Source organism: Sinohyriopsis cumingii, chromosome 15 (genome assembly GCF_028554795.1).
Source record: "Sinohyriopsis cumingii isolate HCF-2022 chromosome 15, ASM2855479v2, whole genome shotgun sequence".
Classification (NCBI taxonomy): Eukaryota; Metazoa; Mollusca; class Bivalvia; order Unionida; family Unionidae; genus Sinohyriopsis; species Sinohyriopsis cumingii.
This window is the reverse complement of record NC_142975.1, coordinates 85,855,540-85,877,765: the sequence shown is the minus strand read 5'-3', so window position 1 is coordinate 85,877,765 and position 22,226 is coordinate 85,855,540. Positions and strand designations below refer to the sequence as shown.

At 34.5% G+C, this 22,226-nt stretch overlaps 1 protein-coding gene across 1 annotated transcript in view; it reads left to right on the top strand.

The window, feature by feature from the left end:
- Window positions 1-22,226, top strand: part of LOC149782244 (uncharacterized) — a 577,549-nt gene that overhangs the window by 386,939 nt on the left and 168,384 nt on the right. The window contains exons 138-145 of the mRNA XM_089935097.1: window positions 1,261-1,493; window positions 2,357-2,540; window positions 5,800-5,923; window positions 7,979-8,073; window positions 11,042-11,212; window positions 11,740-11,920; window positions 14,337-14,503; window positions 16,702-16,829. Of these exons, the coding sequence (XP_089791223.1) occupies window positions 1,261-1,493; window positions 2,357-2,540; window positions 5,800-5,923; window positions 7,979-8,073; window positions 11,042-11,212; window positions 11,740-11,920; window positions 14,337-14,503; window positions 16,702-16,829 (1,283 nt within the window). The remainder of the gene's footprint in view (window positions 1-1,260; window positions 1,494-2,356; window positions 2,541-5,799; window positions 5,924-7,978; window positions 8,074-11,041; window positions 11,213-11,739; window positions 11,921-14,336; window positions 14,504-16,701; window positions 16,830-22,226) is intronic.

Here is a 22,226-nt window from a genome sequence, read left to right as displayed (position 1 = left end):
CTTGAACACTATCAATCAAATCCTGCAAACGATTCTTTCTTTCTGGTTTATTAGACAATGACCTTATTTACTCCTGGCAATATGGATTAACTCTAAAGACAATATACGCGACCACTACATCAACTTTGGCACTACAATGGCAATTCGTGACACGTAAATTAGCCTGGTTTACGGACTGTAGCATCTAATACCAGTAGCACCATTTTTTTTTTTACAATTCCTTTTATGTTTGTTTTTTATCAGAACAGCTGTTACTACTCAAGCCGTCATTGTTACAATTGATTATGATTAGGTCAGTGGTGTCTGTCTGTTCTTGTGATATGGACGTTCATGGGATGCCAAGTCCTATGATAAGGCAGGGAAGCAGGCTAAGTGCAGGAATACATAGTCTGATTCCCTGCTTTGTCCGCTTCTTGTGTTGCTCACCAGTATACGAATAGTGGAGAACAATGCAGGGAGCATATGAAGCAGGGAACCAGACTAGGAAATAATCTACATATTCTTTAGTCTGGTTTATGACAGAAACTCTAAAACACTATACGCATTGTTAAAATAATTCAGACATCGGTAGCCAGCCTATTTTTTTTAAAAATTTTATTTTTTATATTTAGAACAATATAAGCAGTCGTTCTTACAGGGATTAAATAAATGTTAGTGGAGTTTATCCTCGTTTTTGCAATGCAGTTGTTCATAGCAGTGTTGAAATGCATATTTTGCCAGGACATTGCAGTCGCTGATTGCATTCGGCAAGTGGTCACTCATAATAGAGCATTTATATAACAAAATTGATCTATGCGTTACAATTGTGGTTGGAATTGACAGGTGGTCATACGTAGCAGAGGTTGCTCTTAGCAGTTTTTAGTGCACTTCATATATAACGAGTCCTTAGAGTAAAAGAGCTAAATTTAACAGCCAACAATTTTCTACAGTTATGGCTCGCCAAAAATTGTAGTCTCTCTGTATGTTTGGCTTTTGGATTGATCTGTCTTAGAAAATAGGGATAAGTAATATAAAATAAAAACTGACAATTGTTTTAAGGTTTTGGCACCTTTGTACATTTCTACACCACTACCAAACTAATAATTGATGAGATAAACTCCTTTTTGCATTTCAATTTGCTTGCTTGTCTTTCTGTAAGTATGTCCTATCTGTCCTACTAATCAGTCTAAAGATTATTGGTGAGTTTTAGCACTTATGTTTAGATATCACATGATAATTTCCACAATCATCACTTGTATTTGCTTGCTACTATGTCTGCAGGGGATGACCCAAACAACTTGCGAACCCTGGAGTATTTTACAGAGTTGACAAAAGGTCGTCTTATTGGACCCATATACAAGTCCATTTCAAATGTAGCAACAGCAGGAGACTGTGCAAGAAAATGCCTTGATTCTCCACCATCCAAGTGTCTTAGTTTTAACTATGACTTTGGTACAGCCATGACTTGTGAATTGATGGAAGCCATACAAGGACATGACTTCAAACTGGCTCAGGTAAATGATGGCTTACAAAAAATAAAAAAAATTGTGATGAAATAACATATAAACTCATCAGTGAATTTAATGTCCATTATCTAATTCATAAATGTTAAATTGCTGCAGTGAAATCACAAAAGATTCTCAAAAACATTGACGTCAGAACTGCTGGCAACTAAAGCCAGGTAAAATATTAGTTTCAGCAGTGGTTTACTTTAAATTCTTTCTGACATGTTACATTTCACAAGATAATCAGTCCTGTCCCACCCTGACATCCATGTCCTTGATAATTTGAAACCAAACTACACTAAAAATGATTCTATCAAATATGTGAATGTCACATGCTTACTGCTTGGTTGAATGTTTGCAGTTTGCATCCAGATTGGTTGAATATACGTAACATGCCTCCTGTTTGGTTGAATGTATGTAACATGCCTCCTGATTGGTTGAATGTCAAATTTCTTTGACAGTATCGTACACACTGTTCAGTCAAAAACGTTTTATGCTTTCATGATGTCAAGACTCAATGTGTTATGGTATCAAAGACAATTATATCTTTATCCATTTGTTCTGTTTGCAGAATGTTAACATAGGGATAGCATTGTTATGTTTTTAAATTTGAGAAATTGATCATTACACTGTCAAATATTTTGCATTTTATCGGTAAAGCATAAACATATATTTATATATGAACCTGAAAAAAAAGTAAAGCGAATTACATTTAGTCCTGAATATTATAAAGTTATCTCATCAGAGTCCATTTTGATTTTTGCTAATCTGATTCTAAAGAAAAGCCCCATGTTATAATTTTTATGTATATATATTTTTTTTGTGTCCTATTTGCACACACAAGACAGGTAATATTTCTGTTATTATTTCAGTCTGGTTCCTTTGCCTACTATGAGAGATTGGGCGTAGGCTTATTAGTCCAGTTTGCCTACAAAGATCTCTACCTTCTACATAGCAACTTGTATTTCTTCAACCTTGACATGGTTAATGTTCTTGGCTATAGAAACATTATCAGCACCGCTGGAGTCATGGTCGATTTTACTCCTCCTGAACCAGGTAAATTGCATGATTTTTTCAACAAATTCATTTTTATTGTTTCCCCATATAACTGCCAATGCTAATAATATAGATCCCAGTCTGCCATCCAGTGATGTATCAAACAAGCTTGATGTACATTAGTAGGTTAAAATAATAAGTTTAGTGAACAGTGTAGACCCATATCTGCAGTCACAGTGTAGACCCATATCTGCAGTCCCATAATAGGCTATCAGAAAAGCATATTCACTGTTTGGTTAAAATATTTAGGTTCACTTTTGAGTGTAGACCCAGATCTGCTATCCCATAATAGTCAGTTCATTGAGCAGTGTAGACCCACACCTCCCTTCCCATAATGTATCATCAGATTCTGATATACACTGTTAGGTTAAAATAATAATTTCAGTGAACAGTTTAGACCCATTCTTCCATCCATAATGTGTCACAGTATCTTGTGGTATGCGTCTATGCTCTTAAAATAAGTAACAGAAAACAGTGAAAGACAACAAACTTTGTAAAATTTAAGAAATAGATTTATTTCCCTTGAATACCAAGCAAAAATGAGAAAAAAGAACATTGGGTATTGTGAATTAAATCCCAAAATAATTCAAGAATTAGATCAGACACAAGCCATAGTAATTTTAATTTCAAGTCCTGAATAAAATTCAGTAGAAGTTCAGAAAAAATCCTAAAACTGAAGTCGATGGCATGTCTGTGGTGGCTATTAAAGTGTTGATGTGTCAACAGTCTCTTGTTGAATCACATAAATATAATTCCAGGTTTGAATATACTTTAAATTCCAGTGAATGTCTCTATCCAAGAATTTTATCAGAGCACTTTTGTATTTTTAGAGAAAATAATCACTTGAATTCAATAATTTGAAAAAAACGATTCAAGCCAAAACTGCTGGTCAAAACATATATAATACAACTTGAAAGTGCTAGATGTTAAAGCACGAATGACCATGTCCTCAGAATTTCAAGATTAAATAGTTCTCTACTTGACCTCAGGTCACAATTAGCATTTTCTAAAAAAAACATTACCTAATGGAAAACAACCTTCTAGAATGATCCTGATGTTTACAAAACAATAACCTGGATTATGTATAATTCACTTAGGAAACTCCAAAACTTTGACCCAAATCAACATGTTTACATTTTCTATTAATAATGATCCTGTTATTAAGCCCAATTACAAAGAGAAATATTTAGCTATGTATTAGTTGTTTACAATGAATAAAAATTTAAAAAAGTCAATCAGATCAAGCAGAAATGAACTCAGTTTTTGAAAAGGTCAAGTCCAGCATACAGTGTTACATTACAATAGCATGAATGAAATAAAAATGTTTCCAGCTAACAAACAAACAATTAAATTAAACATACATAACACTTGATCTACACGGGAGGTTAAAAGATATGCAGTCCCATACTATGTGATCAGATCAGCATATTCACCCAGATCTGCCATCCAATAATATGTCCACAGATCATGATCTATGCTTGTGTGTTAAAATAGTTCAGTGTACACTGAAGTTCCAGATCTGCCATCCCACAGTACGTCACCACATCATGATCTATACTTGTATGTTAAAATAATCAGTTCAGTGTACATTGAAGATCCAGATCTGCCATCCCACAATACGTCACCACATCATGATCTATGCTGGTATGTTAAAATAATCAGTTCCATGTACATTGAAGATCCAGATCTGCTGTCTCACAATACGTCACCACATCATGATCTATGCTGATATGTTAAAATAATCAGTTTAGTGTACATTGAAGATCCAGATCTGCCATCCCACAGTACGTCACCACATCATGATCTATGCTGGTATGTTAAAATAATCAGTTTAGTGTACATTGAAGATCCAGATCTGCCATCCCACAATACGTCACCACATCATGATATATGCTGGTATGTTAAAATAATCAGTTTAGTGTACATTGAAGATCCAGATCTGCCATCCCATAATGTTTCATCAGATCATGATTTACACTGGTTGGTTAAAATAACAAGTTTTGTAAACATTGTAGACTCCAGATCCCCATCAGCCATAGTTTATGGACTGTATATTTTTTATCTTTATCTTTAATTTTTTGGGGTACCTTTTACAGAATTTAAACATCTGTACTTTTCATCTGTTGTAGTACTTCATATTTACATTAATGGATGGGTTTTAGGGTTTTTCTTCATAATTTTTACAAAAATTATTTATCTTTTGCTAATCTTTATTTTTATAGTGTTGGATCTTAACTTTTTATTGCCACCATAAAGCCAGGATGACATGTCTTTAAACTTAAACTATGATATGTGCATATCGCAGGTTAAAATAATTTGGTTCAGTTAACAGTGTAGACATAGATCTGCTATCCAATAACTTGGCATTAGATTGGTATTTACACTGATTAAAATATGAATGCTCATTGAACAGTGTAGACCCTGATCTGCTGTCCCATAATTTGGCATCAGATTGGCATTTGCACTGATTAAAATATGTAAGCTCATTGAACAGTGTAGACCCTGATCTGCTGTCCCATAATTTGACATCAGATTGGCATTTACACTGGTAAATGTAGTCATAAATGTCATGCACATTATCGACCCAGTTCTGCTATGCCATAATTTTCCATCTGGTTGACATGTTCACTTGTATGATTCACAAACCTGCTTTGTTCCATCCCTACTTGGAAAGTTGAAACATTTATGTATTGAAATACTGTTTCAGTTCTCATTCTGTCAGAGAGATTCAGGTGATATTAAAGGAACATGCATGTTGGAGAATGTATTGTCTGAATTTCACCCTAGATAACAAACTGGACTGAATAATTTGTACAGATCCATTCAGTGATTATTTCATGTACAAATATTCACGAAATAAGTTCCTTTTTGTTTTGATTCTAGTTTTGAATTGTAAGTTAATATGCCTGAATATTCAGTCTACTTTCTGACACGCATTTTTCAATTTAAATGCTTGATTCTCAGTACCTGCCATAATTGCTGGAGTCACTTTAGCTGAAAAATGCTGATATTTTTAATTCTAATCTGGATTTCTAATGTAGGACTCAAGTCAATGGAACTACGTGCTACTATATATAGGTTTTCAAGGTAAAGGAACTAATGCCGCTGTGTATTAGTTTTCTGCATACACATAGAGTTTTTTCAGTGTAAATACATCTAGTTTAGTAAAATAATCATTATGCAGTTATATCAGATATGTAAATTGTACCTAGCATGTTTGTTTTGTATGTTTAATACATATTAATATTTGAAATCAAAGGCCCCATCATCAATGCTAAAGCTGACTATTTGGAGACCATGCCTTGTTTAGATGTCATTCCAAATGACCGACGAGACTGGGAACCTCTTTGTGTTGGGGTATCAGACACAGTAAAAAACCACAGGTATTTTTATTCTTTAAATTTATTCTTTATTTTATATTTCCACCTCCATGAGTTCTGTCTTCTCTCAGTGACCTCTATTAATCATATTTTCACATTGGAGCTTTACATTCTAAACATTTTCTCTTTCTGTAAAGAAAGTTTGATGCAACTATTTTACATTAGACTAAATTAAACTTATGGGTAGCTGCCCTCCATAACTACATTAGGATTCATTATATTTCACTGTTAGCTTATAAAAAGAATTTTTAATTATTATGTGGGTGCAGAGGAAAAGGTAATTGGTCGTTGCTTTTTTTCATTTTTGTTCTTTTTCTTTTTGTATTCCTCCAGTAAGAAAAAAAAAGTAAGTAGCAGTCACAGTGTCCATGTATCGGTCTGTGCTTCAGATGGAGGATGCTGAAGTATCCTGGATTGGTCATTTCTAACATTGTGTACATGATGGCATTAGAGATCAAATCCATAAATAATGATAGAAGATAAGTTGCTCTATCCATGTATAAGAACCAACTAATAGAGGCAGTGGTGGCTTAGTGGTTAGCATGTCAGACCAGCAGACTAAGGGTTCAGGCTTGAATCCTACCAACCTGGATCAACCTGGATTGGCTACCTAACTATTTGTTTAGAATTACCTAGGCACTATGTAACTAATGGTATTTCATACCATAAAATACCAAACCTAACTATTTGTTTAGAATTACCTAGGCACTAAGTAACATAATTGTATTCCATGCCATAAAATACCAAACCTAACCATATATTTGCATGTGCATATGCCAATAAAAAATGTCCTAGGGTCATATTATTATGCTTTATTGTAGATATTTTGGTACAATTCATATTTAGCTAAGTGTTTCATAAATCAGAAGAACTTGTGGGATGGCCTGTTGTCTGTCATCCATTGTTCTCGTCAGACTTCTGTCATCTGACATCCATCCAGCTATTAGCACAAGTTTGTTATTGCTTCTCCTCCTAAACTAGTTCTAGGATTAATGTGAAAATGTACACACACATTGAATTTTATCCAAAAGTCTAAATGTTCCTAAATGAAAGTGGTGATACACAGATTTCCAATGTGACTGCCACAGCAGCCATCTTTAAAATCTTGTTATCACTATTCCTGAACAGATGGTCATATCAAGATTGAGTTTTCGCTTAAAGACCTCTCGTGATGGCTTGTTGGGTATAAATGAAAATTGGGATGATCTGATGTCCAGTGTGACTGACATTGTCATCCATCTTGAAGATCTTGTTGTCACTATTCCTCCTGATAGTAAAGTCATGCTGACATGGGGTTTTCAACAGAGGAATTCTTATGTCTAATTGGTTCTAAATGAAAAGTGCTCAGCTTGGACATCCGGTATGGCCACCACAGCAGTCATCATGAAAATCTTGTTATTACTTCTCTTCCTCTATGGATCATCAGATCAACATGGAGTTTTCACTGAAAGTCTTTTTTATGATGTCTAGTTTGTCCTAAATGAAACTGGCTCTGATATGACATCCAACATGGCCATCACACCAGCCATTTCACTACTTCTCCTGAACAGAGTTATATTGGCATGGAATTTTCACTGATTTGAAAATCTTAATGCTCAAGAATGTGAGAGATGGTTTCAACACGAAGCAGTAAAAGAAAAACCCAGATGATCTTGTATTCCTGGATTAATTTTACATGGTATAGCATCAGTCCCATTGAGTATCTCTTCTTAATTATTTGTATGATATATTCCTCATTACCCTTAAATTCTGACTTATTGCCAGATTTGTTTGGAAATGGCTGAAATTCATTCTGAATTTGTTGTGATATCCTTAAATAGTTCTCTGAATCTTATCATACCCATTTATTGCCATGTTCCGAATTATGTCTTCATCTAAATTCAATAAATAGATGAAAGACAAATTTCAGAATTTGAATTTTGTCATATTTTGTTCTGAATTATACTAGTTTTTATACTGAATTCTAACTTTAACTGAAATGAGAATGATGTACAACAAAATCAAGAAGCATTATGTTGCCCAACATGCATGAATACTGTATATGTCATTTTCTTTCAGAGTTATTGTAGATGGCCCTGGTTCCCAGACTGTTTTCAATGGAGGAGTGCCAATGAAAGATCTCTTGTACACTCAGATTAATACCTACATTTCAGGTAACAATACCAGCAGTCCTATGTTTGAGGGATGTCTGACAAGTCAACCAAAATGGGGAAAATTATTCTTTTATTGATAATTAGATGCAAATAATAATAATTTAATATCATTGAATTTCAACAAATGTAGTAAAATTGCTATATTTGCTGTACAAATTTTTTATCAATTCAGTAATAATAATAATAATAATATTAATAATAATACAGACTTTATTTAATGAGGGCAACTGGATTAGTTATGAAACAGAGCTAATATGCCTTGAAGCTCTCTAAATTGCTACCTTTGTACAATTGTAGGCATGCTTACAAAGCAAAGTAAACTAGTTAAACTTGCAAAAAGCAATACCAAAACAGAAAGAGAAATATCTGGTATAGGTGCATATTTCTACTGCCAAGAAAATAAATCTATTGTTGAATTGGTTCCAATCACAGTAATAAGTCGAGTTATGTACAACAGGCTACCTTGCACAGGTTCACGTCAGTCCCAGAATTACTTAAAATTTGGATAAGGTGGTGCAAATTACTGTAGTGAGATAAGCAAATTACTACCTTGTGTGGCATTTTGGACCTATGTGAGGAAGGGGATGCCATTATGGCATATAAGTGTTATTGATATCAGACCAAACCACCCCAAAAAGTATAGATCTCACATTCACCCGTTTAAAAGTAACATGAACAAGCTATAATAAATTCAAGCATCATGTACAAAAGACTAAAAATTTGTGCTAATATGTGGATACATGTTTAAAGAGGCCATAGAGAGGATCTAAAATTTCAGACTGATGCATGGTGTGTTGCCAATATCCACGGCCAATGAGTCATCAAGAATGTGGAAAATTTGCAAGACATTGTAACATCCACCATTATTGGATACAGAATAATGAAATCTTATACACAGTATTCCTGTTGTGTCTTGATTATGATCATAAAGATATTTTGTCAACATTTTCTTGAATCAGTGATAGAAATGTAAGTGTACATTCACATACTAAAGAGGTACTAACCTTTAGTTACATTGTCATGAGCGATGCATGTTGCATGTACATTATTTTACTATGGTGTCTGCTTTCTTGAACAGCAGAGGTACTGGTACACAACAGTCAACACCCACACTGCTTTTCCACAGATATCTTACAGACTCGCAAGTTCCATAATGTATATTGTCTCATATATATGCTGAAAACATGACAGTTTAATATATAAAAAATGTTCTCCTCTATACATGTATAGCAAGTTTACCTTATCATTTATGCATTCTTTGACATAGACTAGAGGGCTACCAATCTACTTATGTTCATTTTAAACAAACCAACACCAATCCAATTATGAAGAAAAAAAATTCTACAAAAAGCACGAGCATCTAAGATAACTGATAACATTATTCCAACACATAGGCATGTGAACACTTGCAGTTACATGTGTGCACCATCACAAGCAATAAAAACTTTAGTCCATTGCTCATTCTGTGTACTTTCCTGAAGTTCTAAGTATGCAGCTACACACTTTAGCGGACAGGGTAGGTAACCGCATTTTCACATTTGTCTATAGATGTATAATGAAGAACTTTCATGATGTCAGATGTGGGAGGTCACATGTTTGAACCCCTGCCAAGTCATACCAAAGATAATAAAAAAAATGACACTTACATCTGCCTCGCTAGGCACTCAGCATTAAGAGGTTAGTGTTAGGACTGGTCGGCATAGTGTCATTGTAGTGATATGACTGAAATGTTGTTTAAAGCTATGTTAAAAATCCAAATCACACAAACTTTCATGGAGTTGATGTGTTGATCAATCTTCATCAAGATGCTTAAATCATTAAGTTCTTGGATTAGTACAATTATGAGCAAGGCCTGCACAGACAAGTTCATGATATTGTCTTTCTAGTCTTATTGGGAATATTGTTTATAAAAGAATAAGTAGAGTTGACCAGAGTATTCATCCTTGTAGCACACAACATTTTATTCTTTTACTACTCAGATATGTACCCATTTTAGAGTCACTTTTGGAAATCTGTCATTTAAAGCAAATGATTTCTATCAAAATAATAAACACTGTTAAAAACATTAACCATAAAGTTCTGACTTTCCTTCATCTGAAGCCGGCAGTGTCATATTAACTTTGCAGGACTGACTTGATTGAAATCCGATTGGTTATAATAATAATAATAATAATAATGCTTTATTTATAAAGGTTGACTCATTGGTCAAAGACTATTCTCCCTTGAGGCCCTCTTAAGGAGAGTATAACAATGCACATTTTATGAAGATAGCAATAATTAGTGTTTATTTTAACATGTTTAGTATTAAAATACTAAATTCCATTATCTATTAGAAACACATACATGCTCATTTGTTATGACTCTGAATATTGTGATCATATAAAAATTTCACAAATTCATTACCGCTTCGGTGGCCTAGTGGTTAGAACATCTGCCTTGGATGCAGGACATCGCAGGTGCAAATCTGGCCAAGTCATATCGAACACTTTAAAAAATGGTACTAATAGCTCTTCCTCGCTAGGTGCTCAGCATTAAGAGGTTAGTGTTAGGGCAGCTCAGCCTGGTGTCAGGATAATGTGACTGGGTGGATCATCATGCTACATGACTGTGGCATGATTTCCCAGTGCTAGACATCACTATAAACTGCCACACTGCAGACAGCCTACATCGCAGTATGAAAAATTGTTAAAACCACATTAAAAATCCAAATATACACATGCACAAACACACATCATAAATTCATTAATGTTATGATACATACTGTATTATAGTTCATACTATTCAACATATTTGTAAAAATAGTTCCCCCCCCCCCCCCGTATGCTATAAGTTTTCATATATCAGTATTTAAACTGTACAAAGAAATTCTGTGAATGGATTGACTTTAGGTATCAATACAGATTTATATCAGTGGGGACATGCAACAGTTTAAGAATGGTTTAAACTGCATCAGATATTGGTTTTTCAGCCAACTGGGATGGAATTCATGACAAGGAGACTGGTATTCATGGCTATTCCTGGACAGTTGGTTATGCTGTATGTGAAGAATTGTTACACCCATATCATGACCCCCACAAGCACCTCCTGGATCCTAGCCAGTGGACCCATAGTGGACAGATCTACCCTCTCAAGCTTTCAGGTACAATCTTGTGCATGCCTTGTTTTCAATCTCTCTAGTTAGCTAGATGCCCATCTTCCTTTCTATTTACTACCTTTGTATATTTTCCATATGCCTCCATCATGGCCCTCACAAACATCTTCTGTTTTTTAACCAATGTTTCCATGATCAGACTTGCAGATATAGTCTTTTGTTTGTCTGGTTTTGCTTGGTCGATAGTGGTCTGTCCATCTGTCCATCTAGCTTGATACCAATTGATCTATTCACAAACACTTCCATGACACCAGCCAGTGGACATGTGTTAGATGTAACCTCACACATTCTCAAGTATCAGTCGGGCTACCTGTTTGCTTTCCTGTCTACCTGCCCATCAATCTATCTATCTGTTATTCATGAAGCATTTCATAACTGTCCCACGCTTTATTTTGGAAATTATACAAGTTTAAAATCATTGTATCTAATCATTGAAAGGAAAAAGCAATTGAAATATTATAAGAAACTTTAAATTGTGTTATATATGGCCTATGTATTTTTCTTTATTTTGTTAGATGGCAAGCATTATGTCACAGTCCGAGCACTTAATCGAGTTGAATATGGAGGACCTTTGGCCACATCCATCTGTCACTCGACTCCATACATCGTAGACACGTCACCACCATTTGTGTATGAGGTGTATAATATCAAGTATGATGAGGAAACATTCCTTATTACGGCAAACTACAATGCCAGGTGAGTTTTTAAAAAATGTTTTCTGTGTACTAAAAGTAATGTTAGTGTGCTCTCCAGACAGCATTGATGTCAGAGTGATCTTCCCTTGTTTTGAAGAATTAGTACTATATCCCATCAACTGTCTGTTATGTTTAACACTCATGCTTAGTGAGCCTTACAAATACCTTCCATTTTGTGCCTTTTAAACAGTTTTGGTGATTCTTCAGGGTTTTCTTACCACAAGAAAGCACACTTCATCTATTTTCTTACTTGATTTCACTCTGCCAGTATTATGACTGTTGACAAATATAGTATACATCATATTTTTTCTAATATCATCATATGGCAGGTTAATCAGGTTACCTCCCCTGGAGTACCAGGTACTGGAAAGGGTGAAAAATACCAGCCATCTGTCATTGTTCTCAGGCCATCTGACCAGGCACTGGGTGTTGATTACCAATCATCAAGGCCTGATCATGCAGCACTTAGCTTAATCTACAGATCCCTGAACATCAGATTTTGGTCCTTGCCCAAGTTAACCTCCCTCTATTGAAAGAAACCTGGATACTAACCCCCAACCACAGTTCTTACTGGTTTTGAAGAAATGGGAACAATTTCAAACAAATATCAGTCTTTCCCAACTTATTTAAAATCATTAAGAGTTTGTGTCGAGTATTTTGATTGGTTGATAAATAGTGTTCTCAGATGTACCTTACTAAGGGATTTGTCACTCTGTTGAAAGATAGTGACAAGTAGAAGTCTGATCTGACTCTAAAACTTTTTTTATGTGTGGATAACATTCTTCACAAATAAAGGGACAGTTCAACCTCAACCTCCCCTCAACAGGATCACACAAATACTGATGCTTATATTGGGAGTGTTTGAGAAGACTTCATTGCTATTCGCCTTTACCTCTCTTGCCTGGGTGAAGACTTCATTGCTATTCACCTTTACCTCTCTTGCCTGGGTGAAGACTTCATTGCTATTCACCTTTACCTCTCTTGCCTGGATGAAGACTTAATTGATGTTCACCTTTACCTCTCCTGCCTGGGTGAAGACTTCATTGCTGTTCACCTTTACCTCTCTTGCCCACCACTTATTCCAAAGGATGTTATTCCAAATGATGTTGTCTACACAGAAATGTATTTTTTTCCTATTTGTCCAAGTCTTTCACAACTTATTTATACACTGTTTACAAAATGATATGCAACGTTTACCCGCAAGAACTCTATCATCATCGCTGTCAGCATCCTCACCTTCTGACGATTCAGTCTCAGAAACTTCTATGTCCGAATCTAAATCTCACAAAATATCCAACTGCTGAACATATATTTCCTCAGCTTGCTCAATATTTTCAAGATCAAACCTGAGAAACTCCTCATATTTGCTCTCATCAAAAATCACTCCTACATCCGCCATCATTTACGAGTTTTCATGAACAGAACATGTGTAGTGAAATTGGTCTCAAACAGTAACCCATGGCTTCTGAACAATTAAGTTTCCACAAATGAAAGTAAAATCATTTCTGATTGGTTTAATAGTTATTTAGTTCTTGGAAGAAAAACATTTCTAACTAATCAGAGACGTTGTATCTAACACACATTCATCACGCCTGGAGACGGGATCGGCCATTGAATGCAGTAAACAATCCACAATTACAGGCAGGATCGGCCAATGAATGCAGAAACCGGATCATGCCTACAGATGGGATCGGAGCCGAATGAGTTAAACACCCAATACAGCCCTCAGTGCACTGCTGTCACTGTTTGAACACCCAGTAATAATAATAATGAGGACTTCATATAGCGCCTAATCTTTAAAAGCTCTAAGCGCTTTACAACATTAGACAACACCTAAAAACAAATAACAAAAAAATAAAAAACATATAATGATATGATTACAAAAAGCAAACACCATGAAATTTGAAAACATAAACATGCTGAAAATATCTAAGGTAAGGAAACATTTTTGGGTCTTTAAGTCTGTTCTTGCAGTTGAAATAGGTGAGTTTTAAGAGCACTCTTGAATGAGCTTAATTGGTAAGTTTTATCAAAGAGACATAGCTTACTCAAAAACTTGGTTTCTGAAAGTCATACATCATCTACCTTAGTTGCTATATTTAGCTGAAATTGATGCAATATCACTAAATACCTAAAGTTTGCACCTTGATATACATGGATTTCCAGAGAGTTGCCACATCATAATACCATTCAGATGTGAGACACAGCATTCTTGGAACACATGGTTAACAAATCAGAGAAAGTCCTTGCATGCATCAGACTTCTACCTGGGCATAGATATATTCTTTTTAGATTGATCTGGAACATGATGGCTATGAATAATATTTGTAATAGGTGTATTCTTCATATGGCACACAAATATTTAGTCTTTAAAAGTAAAATTTTTTTTACATAATTTTGCTGGTAATGCATTTCAGTGATCCACACTCAGACTTGATGGAGGTTCAACTTTGTCTGGGTGTTACCACACAGGACTGCAGACTAGTGGAGTGGGAAGTGAAACCAGCGAGAGGTATGGTCAACCACACATTTCAGGTACCAGATGGAATACCAGCCTGGCTGAAAATCAGAGCTGTCAACAATGGTAAGACTGTTATTTCTATCCTTTACCCTTTTCCATCAGGATATGACTCCATTCTTATTTTACCTTTTCCATCAGGATGTCACTCCATTTTTTATTTTCAGTGCATTCTGCAGTGGTACAGATTTAATCACGTATAAGTCATTATTTTACAATGTGCTCTTTTGAAGAAAAGAAGGTAATGAAGGTAGAGGGTACACAGGCGCTATGTAGTTGAGGGACCACAAGGTTAAAAAATTACAAAAAAAGAATACTAAAGATGAAAATGGTGGATGCTATTCAAGAGGCAAGTTATTGATGGCAGAGATTTAGAGGCCAATTTTGAAGAAAATTTTGACAATTTTGTTGGAGAAAAATTAACAATTTAGACAAAGGTGATCGTGATGTTGATTTTGTTGAAGTGGGTCCTGCAGATTATAACTGATTGGTTGTGTTTTTATACTCAGACAGTTATGATAATAACTTTGAGAGGGTTCAGTCTAATTGGACAACTGAGAACTTTACTGCTTGTAATGTTCATCTGTTTATTGAAGTCGGAGGAGAGGGGATTCATCACCCAGCCGCAGCATTAGCATATCACTGTTTTGATCTCATATGTATTAACTGTTTTGATCTCATATGGGATGAAGAGGTTTGACAACATCTTGTCACAGAAACAAGTGTGGAAGAATCACCCTCCACACTTGGCACCAAAACGGACACCAGAAGATGTTCTGACAATGAAGCCATTTTTAGGCTTTTTTTTGTGCATGGGTGAAATATCCAAGTTTAGTTGTGTGCAAAGTAATGTACCTCTGCACCTAAGCTGTTTGACATGTCACATAAAATTGTTTGCAATATGGTATGAGTTGTGTTTGCAAAAGTGATAATAACTATGTACCTTGAACAAAGTTTTGAATTCCATATGTGTGTAACTTGTGTTTTTCAAACAATTCAATTGCAAAAGTATAAACATGTGTGCATAGTATGAAATTTTACTGCAGTCCTGAAAATGAACAAAGATATCAAGAGAACACTGGTATTTTTACTATAGTATATAACCTATTATGGAGTGAAACTAATGAGTAAAATTATCAGTTCTATCTGTCAACTTTCCACTAAGGATCATTGTCAGCTACAGACTCCCTATTTTTATGTGAGTAAATTTAATAAAAATGTAAGAATTTTTTTATATTCTCAATTTAATTTTATAATTTTCCACCTCCACATTTGATATCCTTGCATATTAGAGGTAAAATGATCATTTCAAATAGAAAAATTACATTGAAATTTATTTGTAACATTTTTTTAATTATGTTAGCTAGTTTGCTTGTATTTAACTTGCAATTAATTTTCTAAATATGAATTGTTTCAATTGAAAATATACAGCTTTGTAGAGAATTGCATGCTTTAAAGAATGGTATATAATGTTGAAAATATATTTCAAAAATATGTTCTGTAGAACCAGATTGACCATCACCGTATTCCCAAATGCTGATACACTACAGACTGAAAAAAGGTCCAGTTCTACATAACTGTCTGTCCAATTGGACTTCAGCTTGAAAAGGGTTCAATACAACATGGCTTTGTATTTAACTAAACATTATATGCTAAAGGCTTGTGAAAGTTTTTGGTGCAATTTTCATAAGTAATTTTATCCACAATCCAAAGCTTAAGAAATTTTGTTGGTGAAGCCAACCTGCATTATAATGTATTCCATTCAGATGATACAGTTTTGAATGTCATATCTAAATGGTAAATTTAGGAAAAGTCTTTCTGCAATTTATTGAAGTTTGTGGATCCTTTCAGTATTATTTTCAGTTGTATTTCCCAAGTTGTACAGCAATACTCCAAAAAAGAACAAATGTATTGTAAAATAATTTACAGAGATTGAGGGTAGATAACTTTGTATCCTTTGTTAAAGATACATTCTGGAGTTCACTGCAAACTTGCTTCACGTGCTTGCACTGTTTGCTTCAGCTCTTTTGATGATTGATAAACTCCATATTTAAAGAACATCCATATTCGACTAGGCAGAGATGTAACATCTGAAGCAGACTTGTACAATGTTGTATCTATCTATTTATTTATTATTTTATCATGTAGTGGGAATAAGAAAGAATTCTGAGTGAAAAAATAGCAGTTAGGGACTAACAGGAGACACAGATTTTGTTCAGATAATTTTCTTCAGAAATATGAAGATTAAATTGTACTTTTTTTAGTGGAAATGACTACAGTTGGTGTGGGAGACTCGCCAATCATAGTGGATAAAACTCCTCCAGAACCTGGCACAGTTTATGATGGTTTAATCTACAAGGTAGATATGGATTTCAGCAAAGATCAAGACAAGGTTAGTACTTCATTTAAGCACAGCTGAAAACATTATCTGCTATCATATTGTTTCAGCCTCTTAATTTGGACCTTTTTAATCTGCCATACCCTCCAGAATTTAGACTCCATTGTGGCAACATTACAGTCTTTGTAATACAGAATTATACAGAATCCTTCCAACAACTCAAAGCATGAAATTTCATTAAATAAAGCATGGTTAACGGTTGCATTTTTGAAAATTTAAGATGTTTTAATGCCATAAATATTGTTTTTTCTGAAAATATTTCAGTAACCAAGAAAAAAACACCATTTGAAATCATAAGGTTTATTATCCTGATATCATTTTATCCCTGAAATAAACTCATTTTTTGTCTCTGACTCACATAAACACACATACAGAGTTAGTCAGAAAAAAAATGAATCATTCCAATTTTAGCTCTACTTGTCATAGACAATAACTGCTTTTTGGATGACATGTTGTCAGTCAGCCATTGATTATCATCTGTCATCATTCATTTATTGTCCACCTGTCTACATAAGTTTATTATCACTACTACTCCTAAACTATTTTGAGGATTGAAATGAAACTTTACACATACATTCATTCCAAGGACTAGTTGGTCTTAAATGAAAATGTTGCTGCTCAGACAACGACAATGTCGAGCACAGCAGCCAGCTTTAAAATCTTGTTAATGCTCCTCCTCTGAAATAGATGGTGATATCAACTTTGGGTTTTTATTAAAAGACAATTCTAATGATGTCTAGTCAGTCCTGTGGAAAAATGCTGCTAATCTGAAATCTATGACGGTCATCTCAGCAGCCATCTTGAAAATCTTGTGATGTCTGGTTGGTCCTAAATCTAAAAATAATGCTGCCTGGACATATGTGATATGACCACCATAGCAACCATCTTGAAAATCTTGTTATGGCTACTCCACCTATGTGTGCAATCATATCAAGATTTCACTGAAAGACTTGTTATGTCTACTTGATTCTGAATGAAAATGGTGCCAGTCTGATATCCAATATGACCACTACATCAGCCTTCTTAAAAATCTTGCTGTTACTACTCTTCATGAATGGAAAGTCATATCAACATGAGGTTTTCATCAGAATACTTCTCAGTTTGTATGCCATGTATTCATTTTGTTAACTCTTTAACATAACCTTTCTTTTAAGAGAAAGCAAGTTAATTAACTCATGATATTTACTTTGGCAGCTCATGGGTTGGGACTATGCAGAGTTCTTCCCCTTGCATGGAAACCATGCAAACTAGATAAAATCAACAAGTTTAGAATACATGATGTATACATTTCGTTAGAAAATTTTTAAAACATTAGCAAAATAATATAACATTAAAGATTAAAATAAATAATTTTTAATCAAGAAAAAAGTATATTAATTTCTTTAAACAAATAACACTGAGAAGAGAAGAATGTCTATTACAAGAGTTAATAAAATCCATGAATCATTGAATATAATGATGCACTGTAAGTGGATCAAGTGATGGTAACTACCATGTTGTGTCTTGATACAAGACACTTGACGCTCAATGTTCCAGCAGAAGCAGCCAAAAGAACTTTGCAAAACACCTTAAAAGCATATCAAAACTTGCGTATAAATCAATGTGGTACATAAGGTCAAGCTTGTTTTCTTATGTCACTCATTTTGTAATGATAATAACATAACATAGCCAAGAAAATCATAATGACAATTAGAAAAAAATATTACCAGTACATACTAATTATTACAACCTATAATTATCAATAATTTTTTTAAAAACATAATTAAAACGTGAATGGTCATATTTTGAAAATCTCTGTTTCTAAAAATAGATGCACCCACATGACATGCATGGCAGCATTTTACTCTTGGCTGTAGTGTGATTCAGTTGGATATATGCAAGGATTGACTTTAATAATTCATTTCATAGTCGAAGAAAAACTCGGGTACTGTTTTGTCGGCAACAGTGAAATTAAGCATAAAAGTTTTGATGTTATACCTTTTGGAGTTTGAAATTATTCATACTTTAAGTGTGACTAATATTCCAGATTTTTCAAGTGCAATTCAATGGCCTTCACAGAAACATATTTTATAAAGTTATTCATTCACTTGACCTGCTTTCTATACATGGCCTTATTCAGGGTTATAAAAAATATTTCATAGTGAGTTATTGTTATTTGTCATTAGTGACATGATTAAGGATATGTAAATCTATCTGTTAGGCCTATAAATGTGAGAGGAAAAAAAGATCTTACCTAATGATGTTTCATTTCATTGAAGAGCTGATCTCAAATATAAATGTCAACTATTTAGCAAATCGCTTGCTATCAGACTTTCATGTTGAGGAACAAAACAAACAAACATGACAGTAAGAAAAAACTATCTACAATTGTAATGGAGCACATAACAGTTACTCCTCTACCATGACCATGCTTTGATGAAACAGCCTGTGACATTCAGTGCAGCATAGATGGACATTGCAAATGACACAGCCAAATTTGGTTTCTTTACATCTCTTGTCTCTGTGCTTGGTATAGTATTTACAGGTGGATTTTTTCCTTTTAAGTGTTTGCAGTCTGTGTGTCTCAATATTGTTCAGTGTCACTGGGGCTACAGATTTTCGATGCATGGCAACCTTTCTGCACTTGAACCTTCCATTGAGCTGCTTTGCTAAATTAATTCGAAAACGTAACTGTCTGAATTGTTTTCTTCTTTCCTGACTCAGGATGACTCTTCACCATCGTTATAAAACCATTGATTATGCTGATATTTATAATGAAATGAAACAAATATCACCACCATTTCTTTGATGATCGTCCAGCTGGATATTTGGCCCTGAGTTGGTCACATATGTCAACCCCTCTGTAGTACTGTTGGTAATTTGTGACGGCCTTTGGGCAGTTAACCAGTCGCACGGTCCCATCTTTCTGTTTCTGGTTAGCAATATCAATGATGGTTGGACCTGCTGCTGTGGATTATAGGACTGTCACTGGTTTCTTGTCCTTCCACAATGTGGCTGTCAGGTTTCATCCTGTCTGATTAAATGGTCTCCTTGCTCCATATATGGTGGATATTTAAATTCCTCTGGGAAACCTTTACAGTTTTTCCTCATGGTGCTGCAGGCATATATACCATGTTTCAATAAACTTCGTACCAGTTGAATGGATGTAAAAAAAGTCATCAAAATATACATGATAAAATTTTCCTCTCAAAGACATAGTAAGCTTTTGCACAACTCAATATCCAAGACCCTTCATGCTCTCATTCACTTCATCTGTATTTTCCTTCCCCTGGTAAAACTCAAACTGGTGACAGAAACCAGACAAACTATCACAGCGCATCCATACTTTCAGGCCCCACTTGATTGGCTTTAAAGGAAGATACTGCTTGTGTTATCCCTTGAATGCAATCATACCTGTAAAGTGCATTATCTTCTTGATAAATCATTTAATGAAGTACTGTATGAAATTTTAATCTAAACTTAAAACAGGATCAGTTAATGAAAAGTTAATATATTTTTATTTTTAATTTATTTGTATTATTATGAAAAGGTATGCCTTAAATTTCAGATATTCATGAGTAATGTTTAGATTTATGTGTGGAGATGTGATAGATTGGAGTTGTGTGGTTATGGATATCTAATGTATGTTTTTGTGTGTATATGATATGCACACATGAGTGGTTCATATTGAACATACAATTTAACATGAATATATAATGGACTTTTTTTAAATTTTATTTTTGAAATTATTACTGTGGTGGGATAATGTTCTATCAGTTGGGTGACTGGTTTATGTCCACATTCTTCTGTGAACAGAAGTGAGTTTATTTACTCTAGTAAGTTAACATTTAAATCACTCTTGTACACCACTCCCTCATTAATTTGCACCCCAATAACTCATGAACCTGCTTATAATGCAGGGTCAGGCATGGACCAAATTTTTAAACTAGAAAATACAAAATATATTAGCCCTATTTGTTGAACTTTAAGAAATTCACTATCAAAATTGGTAAATGAAACATTGATTATCGCCTGTTATATTATTGAAAACAGACGATTGGACCTGGAATTTTAATCAACATTTTGAAATTATCAACTTTTAATAAGAAGTCATATATTTTGCTACATATTTTTCCAAAGAGCTCTTTAGTACAACTTAAATAACGATATTCAGTGAAATTTTGAGCAATGAAAATGTCATGCCTTCTGGAGGCAATACTTCAATAAATAAATATCAATTGGATAAATTTTTTTCAAGTGAAATTTGTGTTTTAGTTCTATCTTTTAGTTTGGTTTAAGTGTAATCATCATAAATGCAATGTGCCTTTTGTATTCAAACATAAGATGTGTCAATCAACCATAACAGCTATGTCGGCGAGTGTTTCTCTGAGAACTTAATTAAGTGCCAACTGTGTTTTGACATCTGACTTAAGTTCCAGAAGGCAAGGTAAGAAAAATTTACCCATGATAACAGTCAATCACTAAAGAGAATACTGCACAAGAAAATTTAATGGGCCAATTGAATCACATGAAGTGATATGTAAACATGTTGACATATATAAAAAAATGACACTGTACATAATATATGTGATAAACCTGGTTAGCAAATGGTTACCTGTAAAGTAATATCAGTTAGGTGAGCTATATGAGGCCTTTCTGGGGCCATTTGTATAGCAGGGATGTTTTCTTTTCTGATCCATTCATAATTAATGAAATTGTATTGTCTTATTAGGTAATCTCAGGCCAGTACAAGGTTAGGTCGCATATAATTAACCTTTATAAATGTCATTTACATTACCCATTGATCAGGAACATTCATATAATATTGGGGCCTCAGGTGGCCATGTGGTCTAAAGCGCTATCCTTTACCAATCACTGCCAACTCAACTCTGTCCACATAGGTTCGAGTCTGAAGTCTGTTGCGTATGTGAGTAAGCTTGCCAGTAGCTTCCGGTGTTTCATTGGTTTGTATTGTTTTTCCAGGGTTCTTCCTGCACCAGTTATTCTGTCCACCATGTATAGGCTGGCTACCATGTGGTGAAAAATGGCATTAAACTCAGAACAGCATCATATATTATCTGCACCATCTCATTGTTTTTATTATTTATATATCACACTTTGATTATGAACCACTTTTCATGCGTAAATCATTTATCTTGACCCCTTTTTGTGGTGCTGTATGGCATAACAGTGCTGGTGTGCCATAAAATCCTCATCAATCAATCAATGAACCACTAAGACTTTGCGTTCAGGGTGCAGGAATTCAGCTAGGAACTTCAAGTTAACTTTGCTGGTACTGTGGCTGTAGTAATTACAGCCACAGTACCAGCCCAGCTAACTTGATGTTCTTAGCTAAATTGCTGCACCCTTCTTATTGTGGAAAACATTATTTTACAGTTGTAATTTTTTTTT